Consider the following 14,904-nt stretch of genomic DNA (forward strand, 5'->3'; position numbering starts at 1 on the left):
TCAGGCATGTGCCATGTAAAGACAGCGGGACCTGCTCCTATATGCCTTCCCAGTGATCTTGGTCCTCCTTGGACGGAGAGAAAGAGAAGCAGAGAAGAGATGCATGTGAGATTTTTGCCATTTCGAAGCCACTGTCTATGCCGGTACCACGAAAGGTCCAACCCAGGTACTACGAGATCTGAATTAGTTTCTCAATTTCTACATTAGTTGTACGCTTTTGGTGTTTTAATCAGTGGCGACCAGTCAGCCAGCCCATGTCACAGCTCGGGATAGCTTCTCAGTAGAGCTGATTTTGTTTGTCGATCGCTGTTAGTCTCTACATCATAGGTAATAGGACACCGCCATCCTTTTCTCTTCCTTACACTCCATCCAATATCCAAAACTTAATCCTGACCGCTCTCACAATCGATTCTCTATCTTAACCCTTGCGGCTTCTAGCCAGCTTCCAAAATGGGACCAACAATTCGTCTCATGGCCCTGCGAGCGAAGCTGCCATTGTTTTGGGCAGGCAGAGTCGAAGAGATACTATTCGACGGGTCGGCTCAAAACTTTGTGCGTCACCTTGCCGTCCCCGTTAAGCCGGAGACCTCGTCTGCTATCCCATCATACCAGTCCCTCAATGACCACACGGCCACCCAGAAGTCTTCCGCAGACTCTTTCCAGGGAATCCAGAAACACGAGCATGTGAAGTGCAAAGTTGATGACAAGGCGCCTTCCAGCTGCCCACAGCACAAGAGAAGTCACAGGCTGACAATAGGTGAAGTCTGCGACTCGGCAAACAACGTCGACACAGATCATCTCGCCACCATTGATCACCTTCCCACAGAACTCCATCTATTTATCTTTGATCACATTGAGTCGATCGAGGATGTCGTGTGTCTCGGCCTCACAAGTCAATACTTCTGGACCATTGGCCGAAAATACCTCCACAATTATTTGGCGTCGTTCTTGGGACAATGGGCAGGCCAGAAGCTCGTCTGCGTAGGAGCGGACGTTGGCCCTGGCGACCTCCCTCCTGGACTTTTCTCGACAGATGAGACAGACGAGTCGCGCCAGAGGACGATCGCCATCCCGTACGGCCATGACTATTCAGGGGAAGGGGTATTTGCCCCGGCGCCGTCCCCACTCGCTCACTTTACCTTTCCTAGCATCTCCGATATGGAAGGGGAAGTCACTCTGGAATCGAAAGCCCTAGCCATATTCTTTGCGTGTCGCGAACGGTGTACGGGCCGTGTGGATCCTGCATTCGAGTTTGCACGTTCGGATATTTGGCTCACAGAGTCGAGCTACTTGCCTCAAGACCAATTGTGGATTCTTCGAAACTTGACGACAAGGGAGTTTGTCCGCGCGGAGGCGATTGCCCTGAAATCGGAATTCATCCACGGCCCGAATATTGACTACATTGGCTTTGGCGAAGTCATCATGTCGCGCATTTGTTGGGCAACGTCGTCATACCTCGATATGACCGATGAGGTGCCATTACATATTTCCAGGGGAGTGTGGGCAGGACACTGTTTCGACATTACAACGACGGAGAGACACAGCCGAGACGAAGTGGAGAAAGAAGTGGCGTGGAAAGATGTGAGCGAGGAGGTCGCAGCCGAGATCGCAAGCATCTGGGGGAGCGAATTCGGACCCAAATGGCGCGAGGCCGTATGCAAGCCCTTGAGTCCGGAAGAGTGCTATTGGTGAATATGGGGGGAGTCAACCTGTTCAAATAGACGTGGTGCGTGTAATAGAAGTTCCAATCGAACGTTATACAATTGCCAGACCTGCTCCATTCAATCATTCTTATAATAGTTTATCCGCTAGCTCATCCACTACCGGTATTCTCCTTGGTCTACATGCGATGCAACCTTGAGTTCCGCGTCCACCTTCGGAATGATTTGCCCCAGAATGAAAAGATGATCAATCCCACCAGTGGGAATCCGGCCGTCATGGCCATAAGCAAGTAGACTGGGGGCCCGAAGCCGCTCTTCGTAGCCCAGCTGTTGATATAATACGACATGCCGAACTAGAAAACGTTAGTCTTGCAGAACAAATGGCAGCTTGTCAATATTAGAACTTACCCCAAATGTATTCTTGCAGACTGTACTGATGACCATAATGGGGCCTGCGATGGGCTTGTAACAATCAATAGCGTACTGTTGCACAACATCAGTATTAAATCCCAGGAACACACGGATAGTTTGAGGCATACTGTAATGCACAACGTTGGAATAGACACGACGATGAATCCAACGAGAGAGAAACCGACGATGATGACCGGTTCCCAGCGCCAGCCCTTTTGCCAGCCATAACCTACAATCTAGCAGGATGTTAGAACCGAGTTCATTGCGGGACCCCCTTCGAGTAAACTACTTACCACCATGCCCACAACCGTAGCCGCAATAAAGGGAATCAAAGACGGCAACCTCATTTCCGGCTCCCTGATACCACCATTCTTTTTGGTAGCCCTCATGGCAACCCAGTCAGACCATGGACCGGCAATGCTCAACCCCGCGATACCACCTGCCACAAGAGCAAAGTTGGCAAATCCAACGTTTTGGGGAGAGAAATTGTACGGCGGCGCGGAAAGGGCTTGGGACTGGAGAAGGTTAACACAAAGTAGCGCATTTGCCGCTGCTCCCATCGACATTGCCGCCCAAAAGATAATGGGGAAGAAGAAGATTTCGACGGGGATGATGAAGTATTGCAGGATTTGGCGGAGAGCTTGGCGATCAATAGGGTGGAAAATGCCGAACTGGTCTCTGACCGGTTTTCCGTGACCAAGACACTCAGGAGTAATATTTATTGGAGCCGAGTAGCTCTCAATCTGCTCCTTGTACTCGTTCTTTTCCGCATCTCCGGAGTCCGATGGGCTCTCAAAAGCCGGTGCGTCTTGAGAACTGTGGGGTTCCATTCCCACTCGTCTGGTCTCTGGAGACATGACGAGAAGGCAAACTAGGTTGATGGCCTGCGCAATGGTGCATGCCCAGAAGAACCACCGCCATGAGGTTCGTTGTGCCACAGCCCCCGATATTATAGGTCCCAGGAAAAGGCCCATGAAATAGCAGTAACTAATTCATTTCAGTATTGTTAGTCAAGTCAAACCTACCGAGAAGGACAAAAGGCCAAAGGGAACCTTACAAATATACACCGATGTATTTCCCACGTTGATGGAGAAACTTGACGTCGGCGACAACGACGGGCATAATACTCTCATTTGCCGCTGCGCCCAGTCCGGTCAAGATACGGCCGCCAAGGAAGGAGCTATAGGAAGTCGCCGTTGCCTGCCAGATGCAGGACCCGATTGTGATCAGAGAACAAACAATGAGAACAACGCGACGGCCGAAGACATCGCTGCACGGAATAATAATGAAATTCGCGTATCCCAAAGATAGGACAGTGGCCCCCGTCTAGTTCGTTTATTGGTTGTTAGCCTCAACACCGATGCAGGTTCGAGGAGGCCATGGGAGCCTTACTAGAAGTGCGACTTGAGTTTCCGATTTGCCCCATTCTGCCATGTAAATGGGGGCAAGCGGTGCAATTGAGAGATTTGTGACGACGCTAAAAAGCACAAACGAGCCCTGGCTGAACAGGACCAGGATCTTCCACAGTCTTGTCCAGTTCTACGAAATGTTAGACCAGCGAATGCTCAAAGGAGTGCCTCAACTCCGGAAACGGAATTAAAGCAGAACAGCGTAAAGGCAGGGAGAGAGCCGCACCAGAGGATCGTGTGGGGCATTGGACGGATGAGGGATGAGGACGACCGAGTCGGATGTGTCACGGTCGTCAATCAGGACCTCAGTCCCTGGAATCATTTCTTCGTGTTGATGCGTCATCTTGCCGGACAAATTGACGGTCCCCTGTTCGCAAGAATCTCGGCGTGGTGGATAAGGGCGAGAGAACACGAGACGCCTCAATCCATGAGACACTCTATTCACGTCAAGACAACATCAAATTCACCTGGATATCTTCATCCTTATATACAAAGCCAGGGGTGAAGCCCGGGCATGCTGTGTAAGTTGTTCCTGATTTGTCTGATTTGTTCGCGGCATACCCGGTACCTCTTCCGCCATCGTTGCTCTTTGGCGACGGCGACGCGTCAGGAGCTTCGGCTCGGGTATGGGCAGCCAATCGACACAGCAAGCTATCCGAAGCCACCAATGGAGACCCTTGCCTGAGCCAAGGCATCCTCAGCGGAGCACCCGCTTTCGAGGTCGAGACCGCAACTCAACCCCCCCTTTTTGGCCACTCCAACGTGGCAATAACCAAGCAACTGGAATTCGACACAAGATAAGCAACTCTTACCCCAGGATTTCAAGGATTTTTCATGGATTAACCTTTAATGCAGAGTGGAGCCGCTAGCAAGGCTCCCCAGCATTATAAGGTTACATCAACCCCAACCGAGACTATCACGGCGCTTGAAGTGGTTTAGCGGGAGGCGTAGTGGTTAACTTCGCCGACCTTATTGGATAGGATTTCGATCCCCCCCAGATTCAGAATGAGAAGTGGTTGTGGGGTGCATCTTCGGGTCATTTTTGCGGGGATTAGCGGGACCACCGGAAGAGGGGAGTCCGCGGATTCTCCGCGTTATAAAATTGCGTGAAACCCCTCGGTTCGGGTGCCTCTCACTGTTTCCTCGACATCGCCTACACCCCGAATATACCACGAAGTTGCATTGATCCAAATCGTTCGACTGCCCCACACGATGGCCAGTCCGTCTCTGACCGTTGGGGGACGCTCTGCTCGCAAGAGGACCTCAGAGGCCTGCGAAAGGTGCCGTGATAAGAGGATAAAAGTATGTCACTGTCTTCTCTGGTCCTATCCACTCGTCCATTGCTGACTAAATTTTGATAGTGCAATGGCCTTCAACCATGCGACCAATGCCAGAAGAAGGAGGCCGAATGCGTTTTTGCCTTTGCTCCCCAGGGAGGGAAGGGTAATGAAGCTCTCGCAGAGTACGCGTCTGTGTTGGATTATCGCCATTTGAATAGAATCTAACTCTTGGAAGCAAATTGGATCTTGTCCTGGCTCGCCTTGATCGGATAGACCAGATTTTATATTCAAGGCCAGTGGCTAAAGTTACTCAGAGACAAGGTATGATGCCGCTCATGAGACAAACCCGACGCATGGGCTGATTATTTGTTGCTCTTATTACCACCTTGATTAGCCTTTGCATATCAACTTGTCCCCACCGAGATGCGACGCGAAGGACTCGTACAACTGAACCCGCAGACCGGATGCTTTGAATACTACGGTAGGCCCTGATCTTACCATTGTCTTGAACCGACATTAAGAATTTGCCAGGCGGAACTTCAACCTTTTCCACAGCTTCGTCCTTGGGAAAGAGGATAAGCTTCATGGAAGAAACGCCAAACTCTACACCTCTACCCAAGAAACGTCGCCTCGGCCAGATCAATCAACCCTCAAAGCCGTATTCTGACAGGCCGAGGAGTCTCGGCCTGGACGAGCTCACCGGATTCTGCGACTACGTCATTGCTCCAAATACATTACGATATGACCGCTCCCTGCGCGATGGGATTGCCAGTCGACACCTGGCTGCCTTCTTCCGCACCATCCACTTGTATATGCCGATCCTCGACCAAGCCAAATTCGAGTCAAAATACAACACCCTCCGTACACTCTTCGGTGACAGGAGACTTTTCTCTCCAACACACGATGACCCCAATAGGCCGCAGTTTGTGTGTCTTCTGTATGCGGTCCTGGCCATGGGGGCACTTTACGAGGATGACAGGGAGGATAGCCCATCGTGGGCATCGTGGTACTTTGCCGAAGCACAAGATATGCTCGGCCGGCTTTTGGAGGCGGCCAACCTCCAGTTGGTGCAAGCTGCGCTGTTCCTGGTTCGTGGCTATCCCTTACAATGCCGTCCTACAATTCCTGACTGACGAACAACTCACCCAACTCAACATTAGGGTGCATATGCTCAACACGCCATGAAACCTAGCTGTAGGTGTAGTCATCACCTTTTAGGACGTCAGGCGATAACACTATTGGGATTTTAGTGGCATACATTCTGACGGGGACCGCAACCCGCTTGGCCTTCTCTATTGGCCTAAATATTGAATCTGAGTACCGTTTCCTCCCGTTCGATGTCGAAGAATCACGACGGACATATTGGATGGCCTTCATTCAAGAGGTGGAACTGAGTTTGGATTCGGGCCGTCCCATGACGTTTCCGACATCAGAAGCAATTGTGAACTACCCTACAGATCAGGTATTGTGCTCCTAGTTCACCCACACGCTCCATTTCTAGGATGATATTGAAAAAATATGACACTAATTTTGCTTACTAGCTGCTTTCAAACGAATCTACTTCACGGCACCCGCCAGCCAACTTTATACGGCACCTCGCAGATATCGCTAAGATCATGCAAAGAGTACTGCAACTGGTATGTTTGAAGGGACGCCTTGGCGCCCAGGGCCCACTCGCTGACCAGCAACATTAGGTCAATACTCCCACAGACCAACAAAAGTCGGCTGGCTACGAGGAAGTGGAGGAATTGCGGCAGGAACTAGTGTGTTGGCGCGTGTCCCTTCCTCCCTATTTTCGCTTCGAGGAGATTGAAGGCGAGGGCGATCCGCCTTGCGATGCCGTGTCTGATTCAAAGAGACAACAAGGCTCACTTAGGATCCGTAAGTCGATGCCCCCTTTCTTTACTACCATATGCCCTCCTCTCTTTTGCTTGCTCGCTCGTTTCGAGCCTCGTACCTGACCTATTACAGACTTCAACTTGGCTATGATTACTCTGTTGCGAAACTCCCTAACCAGCTCGAAACCGGGATCCACCCATGAGCCATTAACCTTGCTCCATCGCTCATGCTGCCTCGATGTCGCCCGAGACATGATTCGGCACATTCATAGACTGTTCAAACTGGCTCCGCGTCTGAGGAGATGGAGTTACTACTGCTTTTACTGCCTCCAATCAACCCTTGTTCTTCTGTCAGAAATTGCCGACCATCATCATCACCGCTCCGGTCGTCGCCGTCATCGATCCCGTCCAGCAGATGCTCCTGGGCAATGCTCTTGCAAATCAGCGCAATGCACCAAATCAGATCAGGAACGGCAAGAAGACTGGGATCTCTGTAACGTTGCAGTCGAAATATTCGAAAAGATCGAACTCAAAGCCTCCAAGAGATGCGCCGAGGTCGTGCGTCAGTTTTTGACACGGTGGGATTGCCCCAAGCCTCAACCTTCCTCAGACAACACGACTTCGATCCCATCGGGGAGCCTACGGGAAGGAATTCTTCCGCAATCGAATGCAACCCCGGCTGCACAGCCTTTGACACCATTTCCTTCCAATGCACAAGAGCCAGTTGGCAGTCCAGTCTTCGCATCAGAGGGGGGATTTTCCCGCCGCACAAGTGTACGGAATAAATCGCAGGTACCTTGCGAACCTCCCGGCAGCGTCGTCAGCGCGGACGATGCCACAACGGCTTCGCCACCCGTTTCGCTGAGCGGGCTGCAAGCCGAGCTGTACGGTGCTTTCTACGACAACGACCAGGACGCCTTCGGATTCGACGCCCCGCCACCACCTCTACTAGGTAGCAATGACCCTACTGCTCATGCGTTGGGCTTGTGCTTCGATGTGGTAACCGACTTGAGCTGGCTTCAGTCTGGCAACCTGGATCCTTGTAATGTACGCCTGCCAAGGGATTGGCAGCCATGAAGATGGAATTCAAAGGCGCTACGGACGGATTCCCGCCTAAGGATGAGATAGATGCCCTGGCTGCAGACTGAAATCTGAGGAGGAATCGGAGAGACTGGTACGGCAGCACCTCGGAGTCCGAGGATTACATACCGTGGAGGGAGAGGTGGGTGTTTATTGATTCATGTACATTGTTATATTACGTTGTAATAAAAAGGGAGCCCAACGCCGTCACTGTCGAGACTCGGGAGGAAGTCATGGATAAGCCACGAGCCTCCAAAAGACGTCCATGGATTTAGCTAAGGCTTGTAGCGATACAATCTGCCGAGGTCTGAAATGCAGACCAGATTTATGCGTACTATATCACTTGCTTATCGGACCTAAACTTAAGCTCATGATGTCTTTCTGCCAATTCATTTACGCCCAGAGAATACCCCCAAGTTCTCACTCCGTCCACCCAGACACTAGATGTCCGAAAACGAAAGACAGAGCGATGAAATAGCTCGGCGTTCGATTCTTAAACAGAGAAGTAATGCTATTTTCCGCTCCCCTTTCGATGTAAATTGCCTTTCCTTCCTGTCAGTTTCGTTCTTTGCGTCCTTGACTTTTGCTGGCTCCCATCCATAATAATCACTGGCGCCCCGAACCGCCACCGAATAAGCAACGACGAAGTCTCCTCACAAGCCACACATGAGGAGGCGACTCGCCTCTGCGATTTCGTCTGCCACTGGTTGACTGAAACTGGCGAAACACCTGCAATGCTCTCTTACTAAGCGTGTATATCATACGTTCATTCTCCAGTCGCCTAGCCCAAAACAAGTCAAACTCGAAAGACAGCGACCCCGCTCGAGAACTAACGTCTTCAAACCGCAAACGGATAGAAGAAACACAATGTCTAATCCCTTCGGAGATCCCAACTGGGGTAGTGAGGAACTCCCTGATGGCCGGCTCGTCTGCCGTGCCCATGGTCTCGTGGTGTGCGGCGTTTGCTGCGTTGACTTCAGCTTCATGGACGAGATACTCGGTTATGAGGAGGAAGAGGAGGGAGACTTCGGTCCCATCCCCACCCCAAGGCCACCACGGCGAAACCCCAGGCGGAGGCAGACTGCACGGCGCGGTGGTGGGCCCCCGCGCAGAGGCCCCCAGAGGCCCCCAGTCTCGGACAACGATATCATGAGCCACGAGGAATTGGAGAGAGAGATTGAGCTGATGATGCCAGAGAAGCGACGGGGAACGGGCCGCGTTCTCCCCGCCAAGTTCGTGCCGCCCGCATCGTCATCAGACCCATCCCGCCTCTTCCGAGAATCCGACAATCACATCTTCACGCGGTTCGTCCTGCGCGATGATCCCCGGACGCTCCTCCTCTACGCCGACGGCGCGTGCCCCAACAACGGCGGGACCGACCCCCGCGGCGGCTGGGCCTTCGTCTTCGGCCCGGAACCGGAGGCTCGCACCCGGTCTGGCCGGCTCGAGGAGCGAGGTCCCTTTGGCGACGCCTGCGAGCAGACAGTCAACCGTGCTGAACTGCGCGCCGCCTCCGCCGCTCTGCGCGAGGGATTCTGGGCGGACGAGGGGTTCAGGCGCGTCATTGTCGCTAGCGACTCCGAGTATGTCGTCAAGGGCGCCACCGAGTGGGTGAGGAGGTGGCTCCAGAACGGGTGGCGGACGAGCGGTAGCAAGCATGTCAAGAATAAGGACTTGTGGGAGCTGCTGCTGGGGGACGTGGAGCGGTGCGCCGACGGGGGCCTGGAGGTGGAGTTTTGGGACATTCCCCGCGGGCAGAATGTCATTGCTGATCGCGCTGCGAAGGCGGCTGCGCTGAAGGACCCGGAGCCCGAATTTGCTGATACTCTTATTCTTGGGATCTAGCGATGAACTAGGTAAGTTTCCTTTTCCCCGTCTTTTTCTCTTTCTTTCATTCTTTTTCTTCTTCTTCTTCTTCTTTTGCTTCCCCCTTCTGCACAGAGAACAGACAGCCCAGCCAAAGTAAAGTAGAAGATGTTGTCCCACTCTCCCACTGACCTTCAAAATGCATCATAAGCCAGTCCCGCATCCCGCATGGTCCTCTTCAAGCATGCGGGGCAATGCCCATGGCTGGAACTTGTTACTTTAGCACCCCATGTTATTCTTTAGCTTCATAATGAGCCCCCAATACTCGCCGACTTATTTTTGACAAGACACTTCGTAGGTAAATAGGGAGATCACGTTTGTTCGACAGCTAGTCCTCGGCGATAAATTGTGACATATATTGGGCAGAGGTTCAATGTGCGCCGCGAAATATTACCCACAAACTTGCAAACCGGAGGCAGATGCAACGGCGAGAGAATAACAGAATGCTTTAGTTCTATGTCAGGTGCCAGGTGTCATCTGGGGCCATGAAGTGATGCAGTGATGAGTCTCGTATGCAATAACCAACACCAGTATAATCAAATATCTCCCTTTTTTTGCCCTACAATGCAAACCTGATCAAGCGTGTGATAGACCCCGTTGTCAATCTCCCTCATCGCTTCCCCCTTCAGCTTTTCAATCCTCTCCTTACTCCATCCACTTCCCTCCACCCCTACTAACCCCTCCAAACACCCCAAGAAACAAACAATGACATTCCTGGTCCCCTTGTCCCTCAACTGCAACTCAGGATCCTGCAACCTATCCGTTGAAAAGACATCTTCGTGCACATCAACCAAGCCGAGCTCCCGGAATACGTCTTCCCTCCGCATATTCGTCGGCTCCCGCATCATGAGGCCTATCACGACGTCATTTTGGGAGCGAAATGGCTGCAGAGCGTCATAGATCTCCTGGCACGCCGCACGAGAAGTTCCGGGAACCGAATTGTAAAGTGCGAAGTTGCATGAATCGATCCATTGCAGCCAGCCGCCCGGCTTCAACAAGGTCATCAGATTCTCAATCGAACGAGCCCATTCCGTCCGCGTGACAGCACTACTGACGAAGCGGACTGCGACCACATCATAGGTTCCTATCTCCGAGGCCGGAAAGGGGAGGTAAAAGTCTTGGACCTTGAACGATACGTTTGACGGCCATGTTTCCGGGGGAGGGAGAGCGGAAGATGTGATGTCAAAGCCGGTGAATTGGCATGTTGCGGGTAGGCTCTTGGCGACGTCGAGAAGCCAGATACCGGTACCAGTACCTATGTCTGCGACTTTGAGAGTGGGTGAAGTGACTGGGATGTTGGGGTGAATGAGGAAACCGAGGGTTTTCGTCGTGGAGATGTGTTGCTCGTCTAGTCTGTTTGAAATGTAAGCCTTTAGAGGCTCCGAGGACGGGAAATTGAAAACTTGCCTTTCCGGTATTTCTTCTATGAGATGACTTACACCTGGATCCCGATCTTGCGACTGTGCCATAATGCTTTGTACAAATGTATAATAGGTTCGGAGGAATCCTAGCCGAAGCTAAAACAGGGCGTCTATGCGCAGGCTGATTTTGCTGATTTTGCTGGGCTAATCAGCCTCGAGTCTAGCAAAAGAGGCCGCCTTCTATGCCCGAAGACTAGAACGTAGGCAGGCTGGACGAAGTGTATTTATCGCGGCTGGCTGGCTGGAAGTTTGGAGTCTGAAGTGATGCGGTACCTAAAACCCTCTTCGTCTTCCGACTTCGCTGCCTCCCAGTCCAAGAGATCTCTCGAACCCCTCCACCCCGCCTCAGCCCCCGGTAGAACCTCGGTTCTGGAATCGGACTGAGCCGGAACCCAAAATTGCAGATTCCGGCTCCTGCGCCTGGCTTAAAGCAGTATGTGGTGCGGATCCTTGAGACATGGGTTTTGTGATCTTGATTATTATTATGAGGGAACAGCACGAAAATTATCCTCCCGCCTCCAAACAAAATGCAAGAAAAGCGCCACACTAAGCCACTTTACTCTATCGCGGATATAATCCCTGTGATATGGGCTTGTGTATCTTGACCACCCCTGGCTCCCTCGTATTTCATTTGAAAATTGGACGAGTACCTGTGATGCTTCCAGAAACAACTTTTCGGGGCTAAACACTGGACTATCGATTCCCCACGCCTTGCCAGGAATAGCAGGTAGAAATGACCACGTGCACGCCGTTAAGTCTAAAAAGTAGTTTAATCCCATGCGGGCCATGCCTAAGCGCCCGGGGTGCCTCCTGGGCTGTGACATGCCATCAAATTAAACTCTTTCCAGAATCTGCGGCACAACATCTTGCCCACGCATGAACAGGGCAAATTAAGGTTGGCACGGTGTTAAATTTGAGCAAAGCCTAGCAAGGTTTCCGGATCAGATTTGGGAACGTTGTGAGAGTGCACTCGTATCTTCCATCTTTTGTCCCGGCGCTTAACTGGCAGTGACATACCGGATGTGACGGCTAGGCTAGAGATACGACTCACCCCCATCCCTGTCCATGTAGGGTAGTATCTTACTTTTAAGGTAGGGATGGATGGATCCTATCGTGACAGGGAGGGCATTTATTAAATGATCATTCCCTCGTTCCCTGAACCCGCCCTTCTCCTGATAACTCGGCGACTAAGACTCTCCAGCAAGAGTCGTCGCTGGACAGCATCCAGCTCAGCTTTGTGTGAGCTAGCGAGTCCAATCCAACACCATCTTTTGCAACGAGCCCCTTATATCAGGACATAGCAAGCCCACGCTTTTAGCGATGGCGACACCAGCAGTCTTAGCAACCATCACCCAACCCCAGAACGTCCTGGATGATCCTAGACGTCAGAGATACCCCGGATTTTACCGCCCTCTTGCCCCGAAATTCACTCGTATCTTCGAGCTTGAGCCAGGCGAGTTCTCGGATCCAATAGTCGGCCGGCTGGTGCCTCAGCCAATTGACGGGAACCCAGACGAGGGACCATACGAGGCCGTGTCGTATGTGTGGGGCGACCCTCAAAAGCGCCGCGATATCACTATCGACGGGGAAACTCTTTCCATTCCGGAGAATCTGCACGGGGCGCTGATGGCCTTCCGACATCGACCCTCGCCGGACCCGGGCACGGGGCTACCGCAACAGCAAGTACGACGGCTTTGGGCCGACGCCATTTGTATCAACCAGGAGGACCTGGCGGAGCGAATCTCACAGGTAGAGCAGATGGCGTGCATCTATGCAGATGCGCGCAGCGTTCTCGCCTGGCTCGGCTGGGAGGAGGGCGAAGAGGGCCGTCGACACACGCAAGACGCCATCCGCTTCATCCATTCCTTCATGGAAGACCCGGAGGCGGGTCTGCGCGATGCGCGCATCCTACTGCACCACCACGACGACTTGGCCGACCCTGCCGCGCACCTCGCTCTGTTCTCCGAGGACGACCGGCGCCGGTTTGATGAGCAGACCCGAAAGTGGGAGGCTGTCAAGTTCTTCTTCGAGATTGAGTATTTCCATCGCACATGGATCACGCAGGAGCTCGGGCTCGCACGCAAAGCCATCATGTACACGGCGCTCAAGCCCGCCGCCGGCTATGAGGACGAAGCAGCCGAGAGCAAGGGGCGGGACTTGGAGCTCGACTCCGTCGACTGGCCGCTGGTGGGCGAGTTCGTCAAGTTCTTGGACTTTAGCGGCGCCTCGTTGGTGACGCATCTCGGCCTACTGTCGTGGGTCGCCCACCACATCTTGATGGTTTGGAAGGTGAAGGAGGATGGCACGCCCGATTGCGATTTCCTTACCGGGATGCACTGGACGCGTATTCTTCGCGTGACGGATCCCCGTGATCGTGTGTACGGGTTACTGGGTCATCCGCTGGCCGTCCTAGACGGCGATCTCGTGATCCACCCCGACTACACTCATACGCGTGGGGTCGTATACACAAAACTGGCCGCCAACTTCATACGGAAGACGAAAAACCTCTATGTCGTCAGTCTCGTCGATCACGATGATGACCCATCCGCAGAGGCGAGGGATTGGGATCCGGAGGACGAAAGTAGGATGCCCAGCTGGGTGCCCGACTGGCACAGCATCAACCGCACAACGCCCCTTGACTACCCAATTGCCGCCGCTGCAGACGAGGACGCCGATATCCAAATCGAGGGGGAGACCGACGGCGCCGAGGGAATGCCTCTACCTCATCTCTTGGTCGGCGGCTGGGTGGTAGACGAGATTTCAGCCGTATCGCGGCGCATGGAGACGACTGACTTTCCCGTGACCCATGTGGCTCGAGAGCGAGCCAAGGAGAATCCCTTCTGGCTCGACCGCGTGTGGGAGTTGGTGTTTCCAGCCGACGGCCCCGCGGATCGCGACGCGCTCGAGGTGTTGGAGACGCTGTCCCTCGCCCTGCCGCTCGGCACGAGGGAAAAGGATCAACCGGCGAGCAGCAAAGCAGGGTCAAGCCAGACACTGGAAGAACATCGCCGGTCGTTTGCCGCCTACGTCCTCGAGTACCACGAGCTGTGGCGCAGCGCGTCCGAGGCCGTTAACGTAGAAGACGACGACGGCGGCGGCATCTATCTTCCCGCCCGCTCCCTCTTTGACAGCCTGTCGGCCGAGGTGCAAGCCGAGCTGCGGCGGCGGGCGGAGGGAGCTACCAGCGGAGGGTTCATCGAATCCATGACGTGGCCGTCCATGTGTCGGGTGGTGTACCGGACAACGTCGGGTCTTGTGGGGATGGGTTCGCGCGTAACGCGGCCCGGGGATCTTGTGTGTCGAGTGCGGGGCTCGCCCGTGTTGATGACGTTACGTCGGATCAGGGATTCCGGCGTCGACCGGGCGACCACGATAGGAACGACCGGAAAGGGCGCCGCTACGGCGATTTCTTGTGCTCACATTGGCCCTACTGTTGTGCCGGCGCGCATGAAGAGAGGCGTTCTCGACGGTGGGGAGTTTGGGGAGAAGGTCGCCCACTTTCGTATTGTGTAAGCCTTGCGGACGAGCGGGATCGCTTCGCTCCGCGCAGAATTTTGAAGCGAATTTTGAAAGGATATTTGTTGCCCGCTAAAAGAATAGGATCACGGCTGTATTTCATGAGGAATTGAAGCCCGCTGTAGGACGTATTTGGTTCCACAAGCCTAGGCACGGCACTGCCCGATTGTTTCCCGTCTCATTGTCGACGAAGCCATCGCCGGCTTCATACTCTCGTTCATTTTTCGGAAGTCCGGAGGGCGTGGTGCTTCTCCCATTGTGGGATTTGGGTGGTCAGCCCTTGGAGCTCATCTGCCAGCAAAACCGACCAACCAGCACGTAGTCGATGAAATATATATAAAAAAAGACTTCATTCAGAGCGATTAAAGAATAGAATTAATAATAGCTAATACAAGGTCTCCTCTGCTATTCCTCTGCTCTTG

General features: G+C 53.2%; 3 protein-coding genes and 3 pseudogenes across 3 annotated transcripts; 4 read left to right on the forward strand and 2 right to left on the reverse strand.

Moving 5' to 3' along the window:
- Positions 1 to 450: 450 nt before the first annotated feature.
- SAPIO_CDS6844 lies at positions 451 to 1,692 on the forward strand (annotated as a pseudogene; the record flags this gene model as incomplete).
- A 148-nt stretch (positions 1,693 to 1,840) lies between these two features.
- SAPIO_CDS6845 (uncharacterized protein) lies at positions 1,841 to 3,803 on the reverse strand (the record flags this gene model as incomplete). The annotated part of the gene is made up of 7 exons (XM_016788843.1): positions 1,841 to 2,014; positions 2,070 to 2,144; positions 2,201 to 2,308; positions 2,366 to 3,059; positions 3,130 to 3,398; positions 3,465 to 3,611; positions 3,708 to 3,803. 7 exons carry the CDS (start codon positions 3,801 to 3,803, stop codon positions 1,841 to 1,843), a joined length of 1,563 nt encoding a protein of 520 aa, XP_016641480.1.
- Positions 3,804 to 4,693: 890 nt separating this feature from the next.
- Positions 4,694 to 7,676, forward strand: SAPIO_CDS6846 (uncharacterized protein; the record flags this gene model as incomplete). Its single annotated transcript, XM_016788844.1, has 9 exons — positions 4,694 to 4,783; positions 4,843 to 4,924; positions 5,156 to 5,242; positions 5,317 to 5,849; positions 5,922 to 5,955; positions 6,012 to 6,223; positions 6,303 to 6,398; positions 6,456 to 6,642; positions 7,063 to 7,676. The coding sequence occupies 9 exons, from the start codon at positions 4,694 to 4,696 to the stop codon at positions 7,674 to 7,676; spliced, it is 1,935 nt and encodes a 644-aa protein (XP_016641481.1).
- An 870-nt stretch (positions 7,677 to 8,546) lies between these two features.
- SAPIO_CDS6847 lies at positions 8,547 to 9,524 on the forward strand (annotated as a pseudogene; the record flags this gene model as incomplete).
- Positions 9,525 to 10,004: 480 nt separating this feature from the next.
- On the reverse strand, positions 10,005 to 11,014 carry SAPIO_CDS6848 (Uncharacterized protein; the record flags this gene model as incomplete). The annotated part of the gene is made up of 2 exons (XM_016788845.1): positions 10,005 to 10,022; positions 10,118 to 11,014. 2 exons carry the CDS (start codon positions 11,012 to 11,014, stop codon positions 10,005 to 10,007), a joined length of 915 nt encoding a protein of 304 aa, XP_016641482.1.
- Positions 11,015 to 12,286: 1,272 nt separating this feature from the next.
- SAPIO_CDS6849 lies at positions 12,287 to 14,479 on the forward strand (annotated as a pseudogene; the record flags this gene model as incomplete).
- Between the last annotated feature and the right edge of the window lie 425 nt (positions 14,480 to 14,904).

The sequence above is a fragment of the Scedosporium apiospermum genome (assembly GCF_000732125.1).
Source record: "Scedosporium apiospermum strain IHEM 14462 chromosome Unknown SEQ_SAPIO_0108, whole genome shotgun sequence".
Taxonomy (NCBI): domain Eukaryota; kingdom Fungi; phylum Ascomycota; class Sordariomycetes; order Microascales; family Microascaceae; genus Scedosporium; species Scedosporium apiospermum.